Source organism: Macaca fascicularis, chromosome 19, assembly GCF_037993035.2.
Source record: "Macaca fascicularis isolate 582-1 chromosome 19, T2T-MFA8v1.1".
Lineage (NCBI taxonomy): Eukaryota > Metazoa > Chordata > Mammalia > Primates > Cercopithecidae > Macaca > Macaca fascicularis.
In genome coordinates, this window is record NC_088393.1 from 54,775,179 (window position 1) to 54,793,377 (window position 18,199).

General features: G+C 53.6%; 1 protein-coding gene across 1 annotated transcript; it reads right to left on the reverse strand.

Moving 5' to 3' along the window:
- Nucleotides 1-1,691: 1,691 nt before the first annotated feature.
- SLC1A5 (solute carrier family 1 member 5) lies at nt 1,692-17,425 on the reverse strand. The gene is made up of 8 exons (XM_045379941.2): nt 16,229-17,425; nt 13,281-13,323; nt 12,859-12,906; nt 10,803-10,969; nt 5,779-6,012; nt 4,356-4,550; nt 4,120-4,254; nt 1,692-2,533 (listed from the first exon to the last, which is right to left on the reverse strand). The coding sequence occupies exons 1-8, from the start codon at nt 16,795-16,797 to the stop codon at nt 2,296-2,298; spliced, it is 1,629 nt and encodes a 542-aa protein (XP_045235876.1). The 5' UTR covers nt 16,798-17,425; the 3' UTR covers nt 1,692-2,295.
- Nucleotides 17,426-18,199: the final 774 nt, after the last annotated feature.

An 18,199-nucleotide genomic window follows, 5' to 3' on the forward strand; every position in this document is an offset into this window, starting at 1 on the left:
TCTAAATGGAACTATACAGTATTTACCGTCTCTGGCTTCTTTCTCTCAATAAATTATCTGAAATGCATTTCTGTTGCAGTGTAGGTCGATATCACTGTTATTTATTGCTGAGTAATCTTCCATTATGGTACATATGAATGTACCAGTGTATTGTACCAATGTAAATGGATTTGTTCCCAAATTTTTGCAACAATGGGTATAGCAGCTAAACATTTGTGGACACATTTTTGTATAAAAAAGTTTTCATTTCTCTTGGGAGAAATGCAACTCCTAAGCTGCATGGTAAATATATATATATATATACACACACACACACACACACACACACACACACACTCCCAGGTTCAAGCAATTCTCCTGCGTCAGCCTCCCAAGTAGCTGGGACTACAGGCATGCACCACCACGCCCAGCTAATTTTTGTATTTTCAGTGGAGACGGGGGTTTCACCATGTTGGCCAGGCTAGTCTCGAACTCCTGACCTCAGGTGATCCATCCACCTCGGCCTCCAAAGTGCTGGGATTACAGGCATGAGCCACTGTGCCCAGCCTGTATTTTTTAACTTTATTAAGAAACTGCCCAGTTATTTTCCAAAACAACTCAGCCATCTACCAAGGGAGCAGCAACCAAGAGATGAGGAGCCCTGTTGCTCCCCATCCTCCCTTGGTCTTGTGTTCAGCCATTCTAGTATGTATAGTGGTGTCTCACTGTGGTTTCCCGTGGTGTTTAAGAGACAGGGTCTGGCTGGGCGCGGTGGCTCATGCCTGTAATCCCAGCACTTTAGGAGGCCAAGGAGGGGGCATCACTTGAGGCCAGGAGTTGGAGACCAGCCTGGCCAACGTGGTGAAACCCGTCTCTACTAAAAATACAAAAATTAGCAAGGCATGGTGGTGGGTGCCTGTAGTCCCAGCTACTTGGGAGGCTGAGGCAAGAGAATCGCTTGAACCTGGGAGGTGGAGGTTGCAGTGAGCCAAGATCGTGCCACTGCACTGCACTCTAGCCCAGACAACAGAGCCAGACTCTGTTTCAAAAAAAAAAAAAAAAAAGCGACAGGGTGTCCCTCTGTTTGTTGCCCAGGCTGGAGTGCAGTGGCACGATCATCGGTCACTGCATCCTTGAACTCCTGGGCTCAAGGGATCCGCCCCACCACAGCCTTCTGAGTAGCTGGGACTACAGGTGCACCACTGCACCTGCCTAATTTTTTGTTGTTGTTTTTGAGGTGGCAGTTTTGTTCTTTCGCCCAGGCTGGAGTGCAGTGGTGCGATCTCGGCTCACAGCAACCTCTGCCTCCCAGGTTCAAGCAATTCTCCTGCCTCAGCCTCCTGAGTAGCTGGGACTATAGGCACCCGCCACCACGCCCGGCTAATTTTTGTATTTTTAGTAGAGATGGGGTTTCACCATGTTGGCCAGGCTGGTCTTGAACTCCTGACCTCGTGATTCGCCCACCTCAGCCTCCCAAAGTGCTGAGATTACAGGCGTGAGCCACTGTGCTTGGCCTTAATTTTTATATATTTTTTTGTAGAGACGACGTCTCACTATGTTGCCCAGGCTTGTCTTGAACTCCTAGCCTGGAGCGATCTCAAAGTGCTGGGATTAGAGGTGTGAGCCCCCACGCCCAGCCCAGTGGTGTTTGATGAGCAGATACTGTCATTGTAGTGGCTGGTGCTTTAAGTCAAATTCTCAACAACACCTGATTAAATAGTTGACACTCAATTTTATTGCTAAAAAAGTGTCCTCTGGAGTGACAGCAGGTATTTGCCCTCAGCCTCTCCCCAGAGTCCCTGGGAGTATTTCTATTATTGTGGAGGGAATAGGGGATCTGGGGACATGGTGGGACGTACTGTGGAGACAGGAGGTCACAGAACACATATACACACGTGCACACACACATATTCCCCCAACAACTACAGCCGCCAAAATAACCAGCATGGTGTTGAAACATCCCCCCAATGGGGCTAGAATTCCCCGTGGTGGCCTGTGACCTGCTCCCTGACACAGGTAAGGCCAGGCAGGTCGTGGCGGGTAGACAGCAGGACATCATTTCTCCATCTTGCTGTTTTCTAGCCTTGAGTTGGGGACATGAGTGAGAATTGGGGGTTTTGAGGAGTAACCCTCATGAACACATGTACTCCAGCAGCCAGGCATCCCAGATCTCCTGTCCAGGAGGAGGCTGGGGCCCCCAGCTCCCCAGAGTGTGCAGGCAGACCCCGAGAGCCCTAGTTCATTCATCTATCCATTCCTCATAATCCAGTGTCCAATGAGCACCTCCAGCAGGGCAGGGAAGGTCCCTCCTGGGGTTTACATGACTGATTCCTTCTCAGAGGCGACCGTGGCATCCCCCGCAGGCCCCCGATAGTGTCTGAGGAGGGGGTTCCCTTCCTCAGTGGGGGCTGGCAGCGGATCCAGGGGCAGCTCACTCTTCACTTGTATCAACTCGGGCTCTGTGCTTCTCACCTCCGTACGGTCCACGTAATTTTGGAGGAGTCCTGCCCCCAGAGCGTCACCTTCTACATTGAGGACGGTACAGGACCGGTCACTAAAGGGGTAGAAATGACAGCAAAGTAAGTGGGACGGGAGAGGGTGACAGGGAAGGAAAGGGCCAAGACCTAAGCCTCCTGCCTCTCTCCCCTTGGAATCTAAAAAGTAAAAATTAAGAGTTGGAGTCAGCCTGGGCAATAGAGTAAGATCCCATCTCCATATAGATAGAAGAAAAAAAAAAATTAGCCAGGGATGGTACTGCACACCTATAGTACCAGCTACTCAGCAGGCTGAGGCAGGAGGATTGCTTGAGTCTGGGAGGTAGAGGAAAAAAATTAGCCAGGCATGGTAGTGCATACCTATAGTCCCAGCTACTCAGGAGGATCACTTGAGCCTGGGAGGTGGAGGCTGCGGTGATTACAACCATGATCACATCACTACACTCCAGCCTGGGTGACAGAGTGAGACTGTGTCTCAAAAAAAATTAAAGTATAATTCACCTACCATAAAATTAACCTTTTAAAAGTATACATCGGCCGGGCGCGGTGGCTCAAGCCTGTAATCCCAGCACTTTGGGAGGCCGAGGCGGGCGGATCACAAGGTCAGGAGATCGAGACCACAGTGAAACCCCGTCTCTACTAAAAATACAAAAAATTAGCCGGGCGCGGTGGCGGGCGCCTGTAGTCCCAGCTACTCAGGAGGCTGAGGCAGGAGAATGGTGGGAACCCGGGAGGCGGAGCTTGCAGTGAGCCGAGATCGCGCCACTGCACTCCAGCCTGGGCAACAGCGTGAGACTCCGTCTCAAAAAAAAAAAAAAAAAAAAAAAAAGTATACATCTTGGTATTTTTTGGTATATTCAGACTTGTGTAACCATTGCCAATAATTAATTCCAGAATTTTTTTTTGAGACACGATCTCACTCTGTTGCCCAGACTGGAGTGCAGTGGCACAATCTTGGCTCACTGCAACCTGCACCTCCTGGGTTCAAACGATTCTCCTGCCTTAGCCTCCTGAGTAGCTGAGATCACAGGCATATGCCACCATACCGGCTAATTTTTTTGTATTTTTAGTGGAGACGGGGTTTCACCATGTTTGTCGGGCTGGTCTCCAACTCCTAACCTCAAATGATCCACCTGCCTGGGCCTCCCAAAATGTTGAGATTACAGGCGTGAGCCACCATGCCTGGCTGCTTTCCAGTCTTTATACTCTTAATAGCTTAATCGTGATAGCAAATAATTATGTAGCAATTACTGCTTACTGGGGGCTGCTCTAAGGCAGGTGTGTCTATTATCTAATCCTTAGGGAGAGACTGTTCTTCTCCCCATTTTACAGATGGAGAAACTGAGACACAGGGAGATTAAGCACTTCCCGAGGGCATAACAGCGAATGTTGGAGCTGGGATGTGACCCCGAGCAGTCTGGCCGAAGAGTCTGCTGTATTCACCACACAGACGCCCTACTTTTCTGATGTTCCTCTTAGAGCCGCAAAGATGCCATTCCTTGCCCTCAGGAATGCTCACGTTTCCCCCCCTTTTCTCCAGAATTCCTTCCTTCTTCTCCTCCTCTTCTGTCCAGAGGCTCTAAGGACTCTCACTCACTCATCCTCTTTTCCGGGCCCCTGCCCCAGTCTCTAGACCCACACTCACACTAGCCAGTCCACAGCCAGGATCAAGGAGATATGGTCGACCGGGAGGTTGACTGCTTCGAGGATGATGGCCAGAGTGAGGACACCTCCAGCAGGGATGCCCGCTGCCCCCACGCTGGACGCTGTGGCCGTGACCCTGAGGGAGAAGGAAGGAGGTTAGGCAGACGCCTCTGTTGTGGGAGAAGATGGAGGTCAACTGGGGTCCGGGGGTCCCATCCATAGCCCCCTGACACTCACAGGATGGTGATGATCTTTACGAAGTCCAAGGACTGCTCGCTGAGCTGTGCAATGAACACTGCAGCCACGCACTGGAAGAGCGCGGCACCGTCCATGTTGACGGTGGCACCGATGGGCAGGATGAAACGGCTGATGTGCTTGGCCACGCCATTATTCTCCTCCACGCACTTCATCATCAGCGGCAGCGTGGCAGAACTACAAGGGATGGGGGAGCTGAGTTAGGTCAACCTGCTGACGGGGCTCCACCCACCCTCCAGGTCCGGCCCAGGCGAGGCCCCGAGTACCCCATCCCAACCAGCCAAAGCCCCACTCACCCCACCTAGTGGATCCCCACCAAAGCCTGCCTAAGCAAAGCCCTGTCACCCAATCAGCCAAAGGCTGCCCACCCTCCAGGTCTGACCCGCACCACCAACCCAGCTGAAGCCCCGCCCACCCAGAGCCCACCCACACCACTTGCCCAGCCAAAGCCCCGCCCACCAGATCCTGCCCATACCACCTGTCCAGCCGAAGTCCCGCCCACCTCCCCAGCCTGTCCCTTGGTCCAAGGCCCTCCCATCTAATCTAGATTCCCTTCTCTCCTACCATGTCCAGACTCCACCCCCAGCCTTCACTTGCTATATCTAAGCTCTTTTCCCACAAGCAGGCAGCACTAGGGAACTCAATACCAGGATTACAAAATCTACGAGTCCTGGAACCTCTGGGAGAGTATAGACTACTACCTCCCCAAATACCCACACAATTCACACCTAAATTCTCATGTTTGGGTCCTGCTGACTCTCACCAATAATACACTAATAATTACTATTATCTTGGAAGGGGACAGGGCTAGCAGGGACAAATGAAATGCCCAGGAGAGAGGGTGGAAGGAGTTCTGAGGTTGAATCAGAGCAGAATTTAAGAGCCCCCCAGGGGCTGGGCATGGCGGCTGTAATCCCAGCACTTTTGGAGGCCGAGTTGGGTGAATCACTTGAGGCCAGGAGTTTGAGACCAGCCTGGCCAACATGGTGAAACCCCGTCTCTACTAAAAACACAAAAATTAGCTGGGTGTGATGGTGGATACTTGTAGTCCCAGCTACTCGGGAGGCTAAGGCAGAGAATCACTTGAACCCAGGAGGCAGAGGTTGCAGTGAGCCGGGATCACACCACTACACGCCAGCCTGGGCAACAGAGCGAGACCCCATCATTTAAAAAAAAAAAAAGAGTGCCTCCAGTGCCATGGGGAGGCAGTATAAGAAAGGGGGGAATAAATCTCTAAGGCAATCGTTTCCTATTTTTTTAAGGGTGGGGACAAATCCAGGACCTTATGAGGATCTCCTAAAGTATGGCCCCTGTACCCAGATCCAAAGTCCCTGGCACAGAAAATTTCATCCACTCCATGCCGCTTAGCTTAAACATCTCACCCTAGCCCACCCCAAAGCCGTACCTGGAGGAGGTCCCAAAGGCAGTGGCCAGCGGTGTCACGATGCCCCACAGAAAGCGGTAGGGGTTTTTGCGGGTGAAGAGGAAGTAGATGAGGGGCAGTACCAGGAGCCCGTGGATGGCATGGCCCAGCAGGCAGCACAGAATGTACTTGCCAAGGCGGGCAAAGAGTAAACCCACGTCCTCCATCTCCACGATCTTGCCGGCCACCAGGAACATGATGCCCACAGGGGCGTACCTGATTGGTAACACAGGCGACAGCTTGTTGCCTCTTCCACGGGCCCAGTGGCCAGGCGAGAGGCTCAGCACCCTGCCCACATCTTCCCGCCTTCTCCTGAGGTCAGGAGAAGCCCCAGCAATGTGTGCTTCCGCGTGGGCACCACTCCCAGGCCTGGGCCCTGAAGCTCCCGTGCCAACCTCACACTCTCTTTTCCCCTCAAAGGTAGAGCAGCCCGGAAATAAAAGTCTCTGTGCAGGCCGGGCACGGTGGCTCACGCCTGGAATCCCAGCACTTTGGGAGGCTGAGGCGGGCGGATCACCTGAGGTCGGGAGTTCAAGATTAGCCTGACCAACGTGGAGAAACCCCGTCTCTGCTAAAAATACAAAATTAGCCAGGCATGGTGGCATGTGCCTGTAAGCCCAACTACTCGGGAGGCTGAGGCAGGAGAATTGCTTGAACAGGGGAGACGGAGGTTGCTGTGAGCCGAGATTGCACCATTGCACTCCAGCCTGGGCAACAAGAGTGAAACTCCGTCTCAAAAAAAAAAAAAAAAGTCTCAGTGCTTCCATCAGCACATGAAGCAGTTACCAGATTTGGACTTCACATGTGAGCCACAAAGAAATGTCCATCAGTGTGTGCCATTCACACTTCTGGGTTGCTTTGCTATGGCAGCTAGCATGACTTGAACCAATACGCTCTCCGCAGATGATGAAAGATAAAGAGGACGGGCACAGTGGCTCATGCCTATAATCCCAGCACTTTAGAAGGCCAAAGCAGGAGGATTACTTGAGGCTAGGAGTTCTCGAGACCAGCTTGGGCAACACAGTGAGACCCAGTCTCTACAAAAAATAAAAATAGGCCAGGCACGGTGGCTCATGCCTGTAATCCCAGGATGTAGGGAAGGCGGAGGCAGACAGATCGCTTGAGCCCAGGAGTTCAAGACCAGCCTGGGCAACATGTCTGTCTCTCTTTTTTTAAATTTTATTTTCTGCCAATATGTATTTTTTTTAATTTTATTTTATTTTTTTTTGAGACGGAATCTCGCTCTGTCGCCCAGGATGGAGTGCCGTGGCCAGATCTTAGCTCACTGCAAGCTCCGCCTCCTGGGTTCACACCATTCTCCTGCCTCAGCCTCCCGAGTAGCTGGGACTACAGGCGCCCGCCACCTCGCCCGGCTAGTTTTTTGTATTTTTTAGTAGAGACGGGGTTTCACCGTGTTAGCCAGGATGGTCTCGATCTCCTGACCTCGTGATCCGCCCGCCTCGGCCTCCCAAAGTGCTGGAATTACAGGCTTGAGCCACCGCGCCCGGCTTAAATTTTATTTTCTGCCAATATCTTGATCTTGGAAAAACCCAGTTTCTTTTTTTTTTTTTAAACAGAGACTTGCTCTGTCACCCAATGCAGTGGCGTGATCTCGGTTCACTATACCCTCCACCTCCCAGGTTCAAGCAATTCTCCTGCCTCAGCCTCCCAAGTAGCTGGGATTGGAGGCGCGTGCCATCATGCCCAGCTAATTTTTTGTATTTTTAGTAGGGACAGGATTTTATCATGTTAGCCAGGATGGTCTCGATCTCCCGACCTCGTGATCTGCCTGCCTCGGCCTCCCAAAGTGCTGGGATTATAGGCGTGAACCACTGAGCCGGCCACCCAGTTTCTTTAAAAAAAAAAAAAAAAATTAGCTAGGCTTTGTAGCTGGGGTCTGTAGTCCCAGCTACGTAGGAGGCTGAGGTGGGAGGATCACCTGAACCCAGGAGGTCAGGGCTACAGTGAGCTGTGATCATGCCACACTGCACTCCAGCCTAGGTGACAGAGCGAGATCCTAGCTCAAAAAACATTTTTTAAAATTACTATTATTATTATTATTTAGACAGAGTCTTGCTCTGTTGCCCAGGCTGGAGTGTAGTGGTGCAATCTTGGCTCACCGCAAGCTTTGCCTCCCAGTTTCAAGTGATTTTCATCCATCAGCCTCCCAAGTAGTAGCTAGGATTAAAGGTGTATACCACCATTCCCAGCTAATATTTGTATTTTTTTGTAGAGAAGAGTTTTCGCCATGTTGGCCAGGCTGGTCTCTAACTCCTGGCCTCAAGCAATCCTCCCACCTCAGCTTCCCAAAATGCTGGGATTACAGGTGTGAGGTGCCACAACCAGCCAAAAAACACATTTTTTTTTTTTTTTTTTTTTTTTTGAGACGGAGTCTGGCTCTGTCGCCTGGGCTAGAGTGCAGTGGCTGGATCTCAGCTCACTTCAAGCTCCGCCCCCCGGGTTTACGCCATTCTCCTGCCTCAGCCTCCCGAGTAGCTGGGACTACAGGCGCCCGCCACCTCGCCCGGCTAGTTTTTTGTATTTTTTAGTAGAGACGGGGTTTCACCGTGTTCGCCAGGATGGTCTCGATCTCCTGACCTCGTGATCCGCCCGTCTCGGCCTCCCAAAGTGCTGGGATTACAGGCTTGAGCCACCGCGCCCGGCCCAAAAAACACATTTTTAAAATAAAAATTTGAAGGCCGGGAGCCGTGGCTCATGCCTGTAATCCCAGCACTTTGGGAGGCCGAGGAGGGTAGATCGCTTGAGGTCAGGAGTTTGACACCAGCCTGGCCAACATGGCAAAACCCTGTCTCTACTAAAAATACAAAAATTAGCTGGGCATGGTAGTGAGTTCCTGTGGTCCCAGCTGCTCAGGAGGCTGAGGCAGGAGAATCACCTGACCATGGGAGGCAGACGTTGCAGTGAGCTGAGACTGTGCCACTGCACCTTCAGCCTGGGCGACAGAGCAAGACTCCGTCTCTAAATAAATAAATAAAATACAAATTGTAGAAAGGCCATGGCCCGGGTCTTAATAACAACTCCCAGGTATGAAGCATTTTTGATGTGCTGTGCCCTTGAACATGATATTGAATCTTCCCAACACCCACCAGAGGGAGGTTCTATGAGTCAGATTACAGATTACACAACACCCAACAGATTCCTCACAGGAATGCTGGGAGGATGCAATGAGATGCCAGTTGAAAGGAGCTAAAGCTGCCGGGCGCGGTGGCTCACGCCTGTAATCCCAGCACTTTGGGAGCCCGAGGCGGGCAGATCACAAGGTCAGGAGATTGAGACTCACGGTGAAACCCCGTCTCTACTAAAAATACAAAAAATTAGCCGGGCGAGGTGGTGGGCGCCTGTAGTCCCAGCTACTCGGGAGGCTGAGGTAGGAGAATGGCGTGAACCCGGGAGGCGGAGCTTGCAGTGAGCCGAGATTGCGCCACAGGACTCCAGTCTGGGGGACAGAGCGAGACTCCGTCTCAAAGAAAAAAAAAAAAAAAGAAAGAAAGGAGCTAAAGCTTTTTTTTTTTTTTTTTGAGACGGAGTCTCGCTCTGCCGCCCAGGCTGGAGTGCAGTGGCCGGATCTCGGCTCACTGCAAGCTCCGCCTCCCGGGTTCACGCCATTCTCCTGCCTCAGCCTCCCGAGTAGTTGGGACTACAGGCGCCCGCCACCTCGCCCGGCTAGTTTTTTGTATTTTTAGTAGAGACGGGGTTTCACCGGGTTAGCCAGGATGGTCTCGATCCCCTGACTTCGTGATCCGCCCGTCTCGGCCTCCCAAAGTGCTGGGATTACAGGCTTGAGCCACCGCGCCCGGCCCGGAGCTAAAGCTTTTTACAGACAATAAGCGATCTATAAACTTCAGGTGGGGTTATTATCACCCTCCCCTGCCTGAAGATCCCAGGGATGGCTCCAAGCCAAGAGGACTCCCAAGGCTGGGCATGGTGGCTCACGCCTATAATCCCAGCACTTTGGGAGGCCGAGGTGGGCAGATCACCTGAGGTCGGGAGTTCGAGACCAGCCTGACCAACATGGAGAAACCCCTGTCTCTACTAAAACTACAAAATTAGCCGGGCATGGTGGCGCATACCTGTAATCCCAGCTACTCGGGAGGCTGAGGCAGGAGAATCGCTTGAACCTATGAGGCACAGTTTGCAGTGAGCCCAGATCGCATTACTGCACTCCAGCCTGGGCAACAAGAGCAAAACTCCGTCTCAAAAAAAAAAAAAAAAAAAAAAAAGCCTCCCAGCATCACTTCCCTAGATTACTCAATCATGGATCGCCCATCAATCATCGCTGACTAGTTACTTCCCCAGCTCCTTCTTGTAAGTCACAGAAGAAAGGCATATTTTCCCAGCCACTTGTGCAGAGAGGGGAGGCTAGATACCCAAGTTCTGGCTAGTGGGAAGTGTCCGGAAGTTATACAAGCAAAATGCCCAATAAATATTAGCTATTAGGATTTACTGTAGGCACGCAATAAGCCAGGCACTGTCCTAAGACCTTCCGTGTACCGTATTAACTTTCTTTTTTTTTTTCTTCTTGAGACGGAGTTTCCCTCTGTCGCCCAGGCAGTGGCACGATCTCCACTTACTGCAACCTCCGCCTCCCAGGCTTAAGTGATTCTTGTACCTCAGGCTCCCGAGTAACTGGGATTACAGGCGCATGTCCCCACGCCTGGCTAATTTTTTTGTATTTTTAGTAGAGACGGGGTTTCACCATGTTGTCCAGGCTGGTTTTGAACTCCTGATCTCAAGTGATCCACCCACCTCGGCCTCCCAAAGTGCCGTTCCCATTTTATAGATGAGGAAACTGAAACAGAGAGGGAAAATCACTTGCCTAAAATCACATAGCCAGGGCATGGTCAATGCTGGATTTAAATGCAGGCCATCTGGCTCCAATGAGTGACAGAGGGTGCCTCACCCCACACAGAATGCCCCACACCTGCCTCTGGCAGCAGACCCACCCTCCAACCCCACCCACCCCAGCCTCCTCTCCCACCACCTACCACATGATCCAGGAGACCAGAACCATGGTGGCCTCATTGAAGGAGTTGAAGAAGCGGATAAGCAGCTCCCCCTCAGGCCCCAGCTTCCGCAGTGCCACACCAAAGACAATGGCAAACACTACTAAGCCCAGGATGTTCATGCCCTCCACCTCCTGCCCCACGGGCACCTGTAGGCAAGGAACAGATCGGGGTGGAAGGGACACTCAGTCTACCTGCACAGTCACTGAGGGCCAGTCCTGGGCACCACTGCGACCCAGCAGAGACATGGCAGCCCTCGGACTCCTTCCTCCTAAGGCTTCCAGGGGAAGTCCAGGTCCAGGGGAAATATATTAGTCATCAGGGATGGCCCAGAGTATGTGGGGCTGGAATAAGGGAGCCCAGGGGAGTGTGGGAACCGAGAGAGGGCAGTGCCAGCTTGGGGAGTAGGGGGCAGTCAGGGGGGACTTCCTGGAGGAAGGGGCATCTGAGCTGAGACCTGGAGGACAGGAGGAGTGAACCAGGTAAAGAAGGGTGGTAAAAGGATCTAGAGAGAGGAAGCAGAATGTGCAACAGCCCAGAAGTGAGTACAACTTGGGCATTCAAAGAAGAGCCATAATCTACTGTAGCTAGAGTAGAATGACCTGCGCAGGGTCACTAGCTGAGGCTGGGCAGCCAGGCGGGCTGGCAGGGGTTTGACCTCACAGGGACCCCTTGGTCATAGACTGTAGCAAGGAGACTGGACTTTCTCCTGAGGGCACTGGGGCACATGGCAGGGCTCTGGGTACTGCAGAGATAGGGTCACATTTGTGTTTTGAAAAGATCCTCTGGCCGAACGTGGTGGCTCACACCTGTAATCACAATACTTTGGGAGGTTGAGGTGGGTGGATCACTTGAGGTGGGGAGTTCGAGAAACCACCCTATCCAACATGGAGAAATCCCATCTCTACTAAAAATACAAAATTAGCCAGACGTGGTAGCACACGCCTGTCAGCTACTCAGGAGGCTGAGGCAGGAGAATCACTTGAACCCAGGAGGTGGAGGTTGCAGTGAGCAGAGATCGTGCCATTGCATTCCAGCCTGGACAACAAGTACAAAATTCCGTCTTAAAAAAAAAAAAAAAGAAAAGATTCTCGGGGCCAGGAGCAGTGCCTCACGCCTGTAATCCCAGCACTTTGCGAGGCCAAGGTGGGCAGATCACTTGAGCTCAACAGTTCAAGACCAGCCTGGGCAACATGGCAAAACTCAGTCTCTATAAAAGATACAAAAATTAGGCCGGGCGCGGTGGCTCAAGCCTGTAATCCCAGCACTTTGGGAGGCCGAGACGGGTGGATCACGAGGTCAGGAGATCGAGACCATCCTGGCTAACACGGTGAAACCCTGTATCTACTAAACACATAAAAAAAAAAAAAATTAGCCGGACGTGGTGGCAGGCGCCTGTAGTCCCAGCTACTCGGGAGGCTGAGGCAGAAGAATGGCGTGAACCCGGGAGGTGGAGCTTCCAATGAGCTGAGATCCGGCCATGGCACTCCAGCCTGGGCGACAGAGCAAGACTCCGTCTCAAAAAAAAAAAAAAAAAAAAAAAGATACAAAAATTAGCTGGGTGTGTTATAGTCCCAGCTACTGGGAAGGTTGAGGTGGGAAGGATCACTTGAGCCCAGGAGATCGAGACTGCAGTGAGCTGTGCTCGTGCCACCGTACTCCAGCCTGAATGATGGAGAGAGATCCTGTCTCAGAAAAACAACAATAACAGCAACAACAAAAACCTCTGGCTGCTTGCCAGGTTGAGCAGGTTGAGGGTGGATGGAACAGGGCAGGGAGGGGGCAGCATGGAATGGGGTTGGGGGGTGAGGGATAAAGGGAGAAAGGAAGAGCCTGGACCAGGAAAGGAAGACCAGCCTGGGGCAGGAAAAGAGGGGACAAAGTAGAGACCTATCCAGAAGGCAGAAAAGACAGAAACTGGGGAAGGACAGCAGAGTGTCAATCAAATTCCACAGTAAAGACTGAGGCAGAAATAAAACCAAAACATTACAGCAATGGGCAAAGAGGTAGAGCCCCCACTGCCTCCCACTGCTCTCACCTTCACCCTGGTTCCGGTGATATTCCTCTCTTCATAGGAGGTAGAGTACTGTAGGTGGGGTTGGGAAGAGTCAGTGTCCATTGTCACCAGGGCCCCCCAACCCCATGCCAAGTTAACAATGCTCAAAGCCTGCCCTTCCATATCCTTTCAATGTGATCTCATTTCGTCTGCTGGCAACCCCACTGAGGCAGGATGATCAATATCCCCATTTTCCAGAGGTGAAAAACTGAGGCTCAGAGAGGTAAACACATTTGCCCAGAGTCACACAGCTAGAATTAAAACTCACAGGAGGCTCTGAGCCTGTGTTCTCATTGCACATGCATTTTTCCAGGCACTCACCAAAATCAGGTAGCAAGGGCTCCCCCTGGCTGGCATCCCTCCCTGTCCACCCCCCACCCCTCAGGACACCCCTGAGGACTCACTGAGCGAAAGGCTGCGGACACCAGGTTGGAAGGGAAGATATTTCTGCAGAGACAGAGACACAGAGGGTTATTAGATACCACAGGGGGAGGGCAGCATTGTCTGAGAGGCTGGGTTGGTGTTTTAAGGCAGTGAGTGGAAGCTTTGGGGCCCCATCTGCACCCAAACGCAGTCCCTACTCATGCCTCAGCCCGGCAGGTTTGGAACTAGACTTGCACCCCTTTGCAGGATGTGGGGAGTCAGCCTCCTTCAGCCCCAAGAGGCTGGCGTGCTAGCCCTGAGGCATTGTGCGTTCAGGGTGAGGAATGCTGGCCTCCCACGGCAGGCAGGCCGGGGGAGGTAGGGAGGTAGGGAGGTAGGGAGGTAGGGAGGTAGGGAGGTCGCCCCGGGCCTCAGCTCCACCCCATGCAGCAAACTTAATACCCCGGACGGCTTGCATCATCCACTTCCTCCTGGAGGGCCGGCCAGCGCCTCTGAGAGTATGGGGGAGGATCTGGGTGTGTTGGGAGGCGGTGGCAGGAAGGGAGACAAGGGACGGCTTCATATCTCATGAATATGCATCTGTGTTTACAAGGCTACTCTTACTCTTGTTTGACAGTGTCTGCCTTGAGATGAAAACAGTAGCTAAGGCCAAGGCGCTTGCCTGGAATCCCAGCACTTTTGGGAGGCCAAGGCAGGCAGATCGCTTGAGCCAGGAGTTGAAGACCAGCCTGGGCAACATGACGAAATCGTGTCTCTACAAAAAATACAAAAATTAGCCAGGCATGGTGGCGTGTGCCTGTAGTTCTAGCTACTCTGGAGGCTGAGGTGGGAGGATCACTTGAGCCCGAGGAGGTTGAGGCTGCAGTGAGCCAAGATCACACCACTTCGTTCCTGCCTGGGACAGAGTGAGACTCTCAAAAAATATATATAGCAGCTAAGCCATCTACAGCACCTACTGTGTGGCAGGCGAGCATTTTGGCCTGTGCTTTACACAGATTAACCCATTTCATCCTTATGACAGCCTTAGGAATAAGCACTATTACCCCATTTTATAGAAAAGGAAGCTGAGGCCCAAAAGGGTAAAGAAAATTGCCCAGCTGGGAAATGGCAGAGCTGGGATCTGAACCCAGCCAGCTGGCTCCATAGCCCCAACCACTCCACATGCTCCCTCTCACCAATGACCGGTGTACAGCCAATGCCATATGTCCATATACAATCTGTCAAATGTTATCGGTTTGGGTGTAGGTTAAGATTCAGCAGTATGGGACAATGCCCACGGATGGCCAGCCACGCGTCATGATAGAGTAAAATAACGTCATGGTAGAGTAATGAATTTGGCCGGGTGTGGTGGCTCACGCCATTAATTCCAGCCCTTTGGGAGGCTGAGGTGGGCAGATTATTTGATGTCAGGGGTTCGAGACCAGCCTGGCCAACATGGTGAAACCCCATCTCTACTAAAAACACAAACATTATCCAGGCATGATGGCGCACCCCTTTAATCCCAGCTACTGGGAAAGCTGAGGTATGAGAATCACTTGAACCCAGGAGGTGGAGGTTGCAATGAGCCAAGATCGTGCCACTGCACTCCAGCCTGAGTGATAGAGACTGTCTCAAAAAAAAAAAAAAGCATGAGTTTATTGGTGTGTGACCACAGAGGTGTGTATGTGAGTGTGTATTGTGTGCTCCTGAGCCTGTGTTTAGATGTTGGCGTGGCTGGCAGCATCACTGAACAGCTGTGCTCCAGGGCTGTGTATGACCCAGTGAGCGTGTGTATGCGTGCTGGTATCTGGCCATGGGTTTTTGTCGAGATGTTACAGCCTCAGCTGAGTGTCTGTGTGCCTGTGTCCAGCTGTGTGTCATTTGGTTGTAAGCCTGTGTGGCCGGCCAAGTGTGAGCCACAGCTGTGTTTAACACGCAGGGGAGGCCTGTGCTCATAAACAGCCTTGGAGTGGGTGTGTCTACCTGAAGGTAGGCCTGTATCACCCAGGCCCGGAGGCTGGGCCAGGACCCAGCTAATCTCCCCCGGCCAGAAGGTGCTCCCAGGCTGCAACTCGGGACACCAAGCCTGCCCCAGTCTCCCATCTCAGCCTGCACTGACACCCCAAAAGCTGGGGAAACCCTGTTCCATGACTCATCACTTCCTCCCCTCAACTTCCAGGAAGTCCCCAACCTGGAGACACTGAATCAGCAAGCCCTAAAGGCAAGGGCATCGGGGCCTCTGCCCCCGCCCTCCTCAAAGTCGGGGAGGCCATTCTCGGGGGTGCGGGGCAGAGGCCAGGAGAAGGAAAAGAATCTGCTCCCCTTTCTAACTGGTCCTCTTCTGGGCTGCCTGCTAGGGGGTGGCCCAGACAGAGGAGGAAACGGGAGGGAAAGGTAGGGGAAGCAGGGCTGAACTAAAAGATAAAGGGGAAGCGGCCAGGCCCCAGCTGAAATGGGTGGGAAGCGGAGCCCGAAAACAGAACCTGGTTATATCGGAGTGACACGTGGTGTGGGGGTGCCCCAGGGCTGGGAAGAGGGCCTGGTGGGAGTTACTCAGATCAGATCCTCCAGGAGCTCCTTACCCAGGGATCCCAAACTCTCCCACCCTGGCCCCAAATTATATCTAGAAGCCCCATCTTGGGGCCCTTGACGACGCAAAGATTCCCTCCCCGAAATTTCCTCCTGGGGTCCCCTCCCCTCACAGTATCTTTCTCCCCTAGGCAGACCCTCCTGTGTCTCCCCACATCACTTTCTTCTCCCTCTAAGACCCCACTTATGTACCCAGGCCCCCAAATTTAGAAACCCCCTTCCCCAGGACACGAGACTTGCACTCCCGAGGGCTGGAGCTCGCCGCAATATCCTGTCGAGTTTTCCTAAGACTCTAGAGGGAAGTCTCGGCTCTAGCTGCCCCAAAGCCCCGTCCTGCCCACGTGGCCACTCCCGCCATCCCTAACACTCTTCCCCACTTCCCAAGGGAGCAGGGTCTGACCTCGCAAGATCCAGGAACGAATCGAGCACCTCCTTCTTGGGGGCATTTTCGGCACTGCCAGCGGCTCCCACCGAGGCGTTGATGGCGGCGGAGGCGGCGCCCGGCTGCAGCGCCAGGGCCAAGGCCACTCCGAGCGCCGACGCCAGCAGCGTTGTGACCAGGAAAAACAGCAGCGCCCAGGCGCCCAGGCGGCCGAGCGCGCCGGGGTCCAGGCTGGCGGCGCCGCCGATCAAGCTGCACACCACCAGCGGCAAGATGATCATCCGCAGCAGGCGCAGCAGCAGCTCGCCCGGGAAGACGAAGGCGCTCAAGCGCTCCGGGCCCAACGCCAGCGCACCTCCGGCCCCCGATACCCCCAGCCCCAGCGCCACGCCGACCACCACGGCCACCACCGTCAGCAGCACAAGCAGGTTGGCTCGAAGGCAGCGTCGCACCCGGTCCCGGGAACCGCAGCAGCCCCCTGCTGCCTCGCCTTGGTCCTCGATGGAGGCCAGCGCCAGACCCCCGTTGGCGGTGGGCTCCGCCGCTGCGAGCCCCTTGGAGTCTCCACGAGGAGGATCGGCCACCATGATGGGACGCACCGCGGTTTCTTAGCGCCTGGAAGCTGGCTGGGAGCGCTTGGGCTCCTTCCCAGGACCCGACGTTCCTAGGACTGAGTTGAGTAACAGCACCTGGAGACTGGAACTTTGGAGGGCTCCTTAGACTTGTGAGTTCACAGCACTGAAGTTCCTTGACTCTTGGAAGCTGGAGTGTTTAAATTTCCCAGGCTGGGCGCTGGGGCTTCTCTGCTCTGCCCCGTGTGCCAGATGCTCGAAAACTGGGAGTTCAGAGCGCCTGGGTTCCTTGGCTGTAGGAGCTGGGAATACGAGAGTTTCTCTGGGTGGGGCGTGGGGCCCTTGGCTCCAGGAGGTTGAGTGCGCCCAGATGGCGGAGGTCTGCAGGAGGCTAGGTTCTGGTGGCGCAGATCCGGGACGCCTGGATCGGGGAGGCTGGGACCCCGGGTGCCTGGGTCTTGGACATGGAGGGCTGGGGCGCCAGAATCTGGGGCCGGGAAGCGGAGCTCCGGGACCAGGGGACCCAGACTCTTAGGTCCAGGAGGGTGGGATGCGGGCGCCTGTGTACGGAAGGCGGTGGTCTGATGCCCAGGAGTAGCGGTTACCAGGGCAGAGAAAACCTCCGCGCGTGCCGCGTAGCTCTGAGCCGGTTTAGCGGAAGCTGCCAGGAGTAAGGGTAGCGGGGCGGGGTTTGAGAAGGCGGGGACCGACCCGTGGGCGCCGATTGGCTGCAGAGCGTTCGGAGCCTGGGCGAGTAGGGGTGGGGCTGATACCCGAGATGGGCCAGGTCGCCCATAGAAGGCCGAATAATAATACCCATCTCCAGGGGCGGGGCCCGGAGAGGACGGGGCGGGGCCAGGACGGGGCGGGGCCTTGGGAGGGTGCTGTTTCCCGCCAAAGGAATTGGGTTGTGGGTTGGAGCTCTTAAACCACAGGGGTTCGTTCCCTGGTGCGAGGGTCGCTAGAAAGCTCAGGTGGTCCTCGGATGATTCATTTGCAAATCAACTCAGCTTTGGAACTCCTCGGCCCTGAGTTTGGTTTTTAGTTGCCTTTGAGAACTTTAATTCCTCGAATATAAAGTGCAGGTGATAAAAGCTTTTGTCTCATATGATTACTGTAAGATTTAAATAAAATTGATGTATTTATTTAGGGAGCCGTGGCTCACGCCTGTAATCCCACCACTTTGGGAGGTGAAGCGGGCGGATTATTTGAGGTCAGGAGGTCGAGACCAGCCCAGCCAACATGGTGAAACCCCGTCTCTACTAAAAATACAAAAATTACCCGGTGTGGTGGCACGTGCCTGTAATCCTAGCTACTGGAAGCCTGAGGCAGGAGAATCGCTTGAATCCCAGAGGCAGAGGAAGTCATTCGCCTTGAGGCCACACTTAGAGAGGATGCCACTTGCGTGTCCACGTCC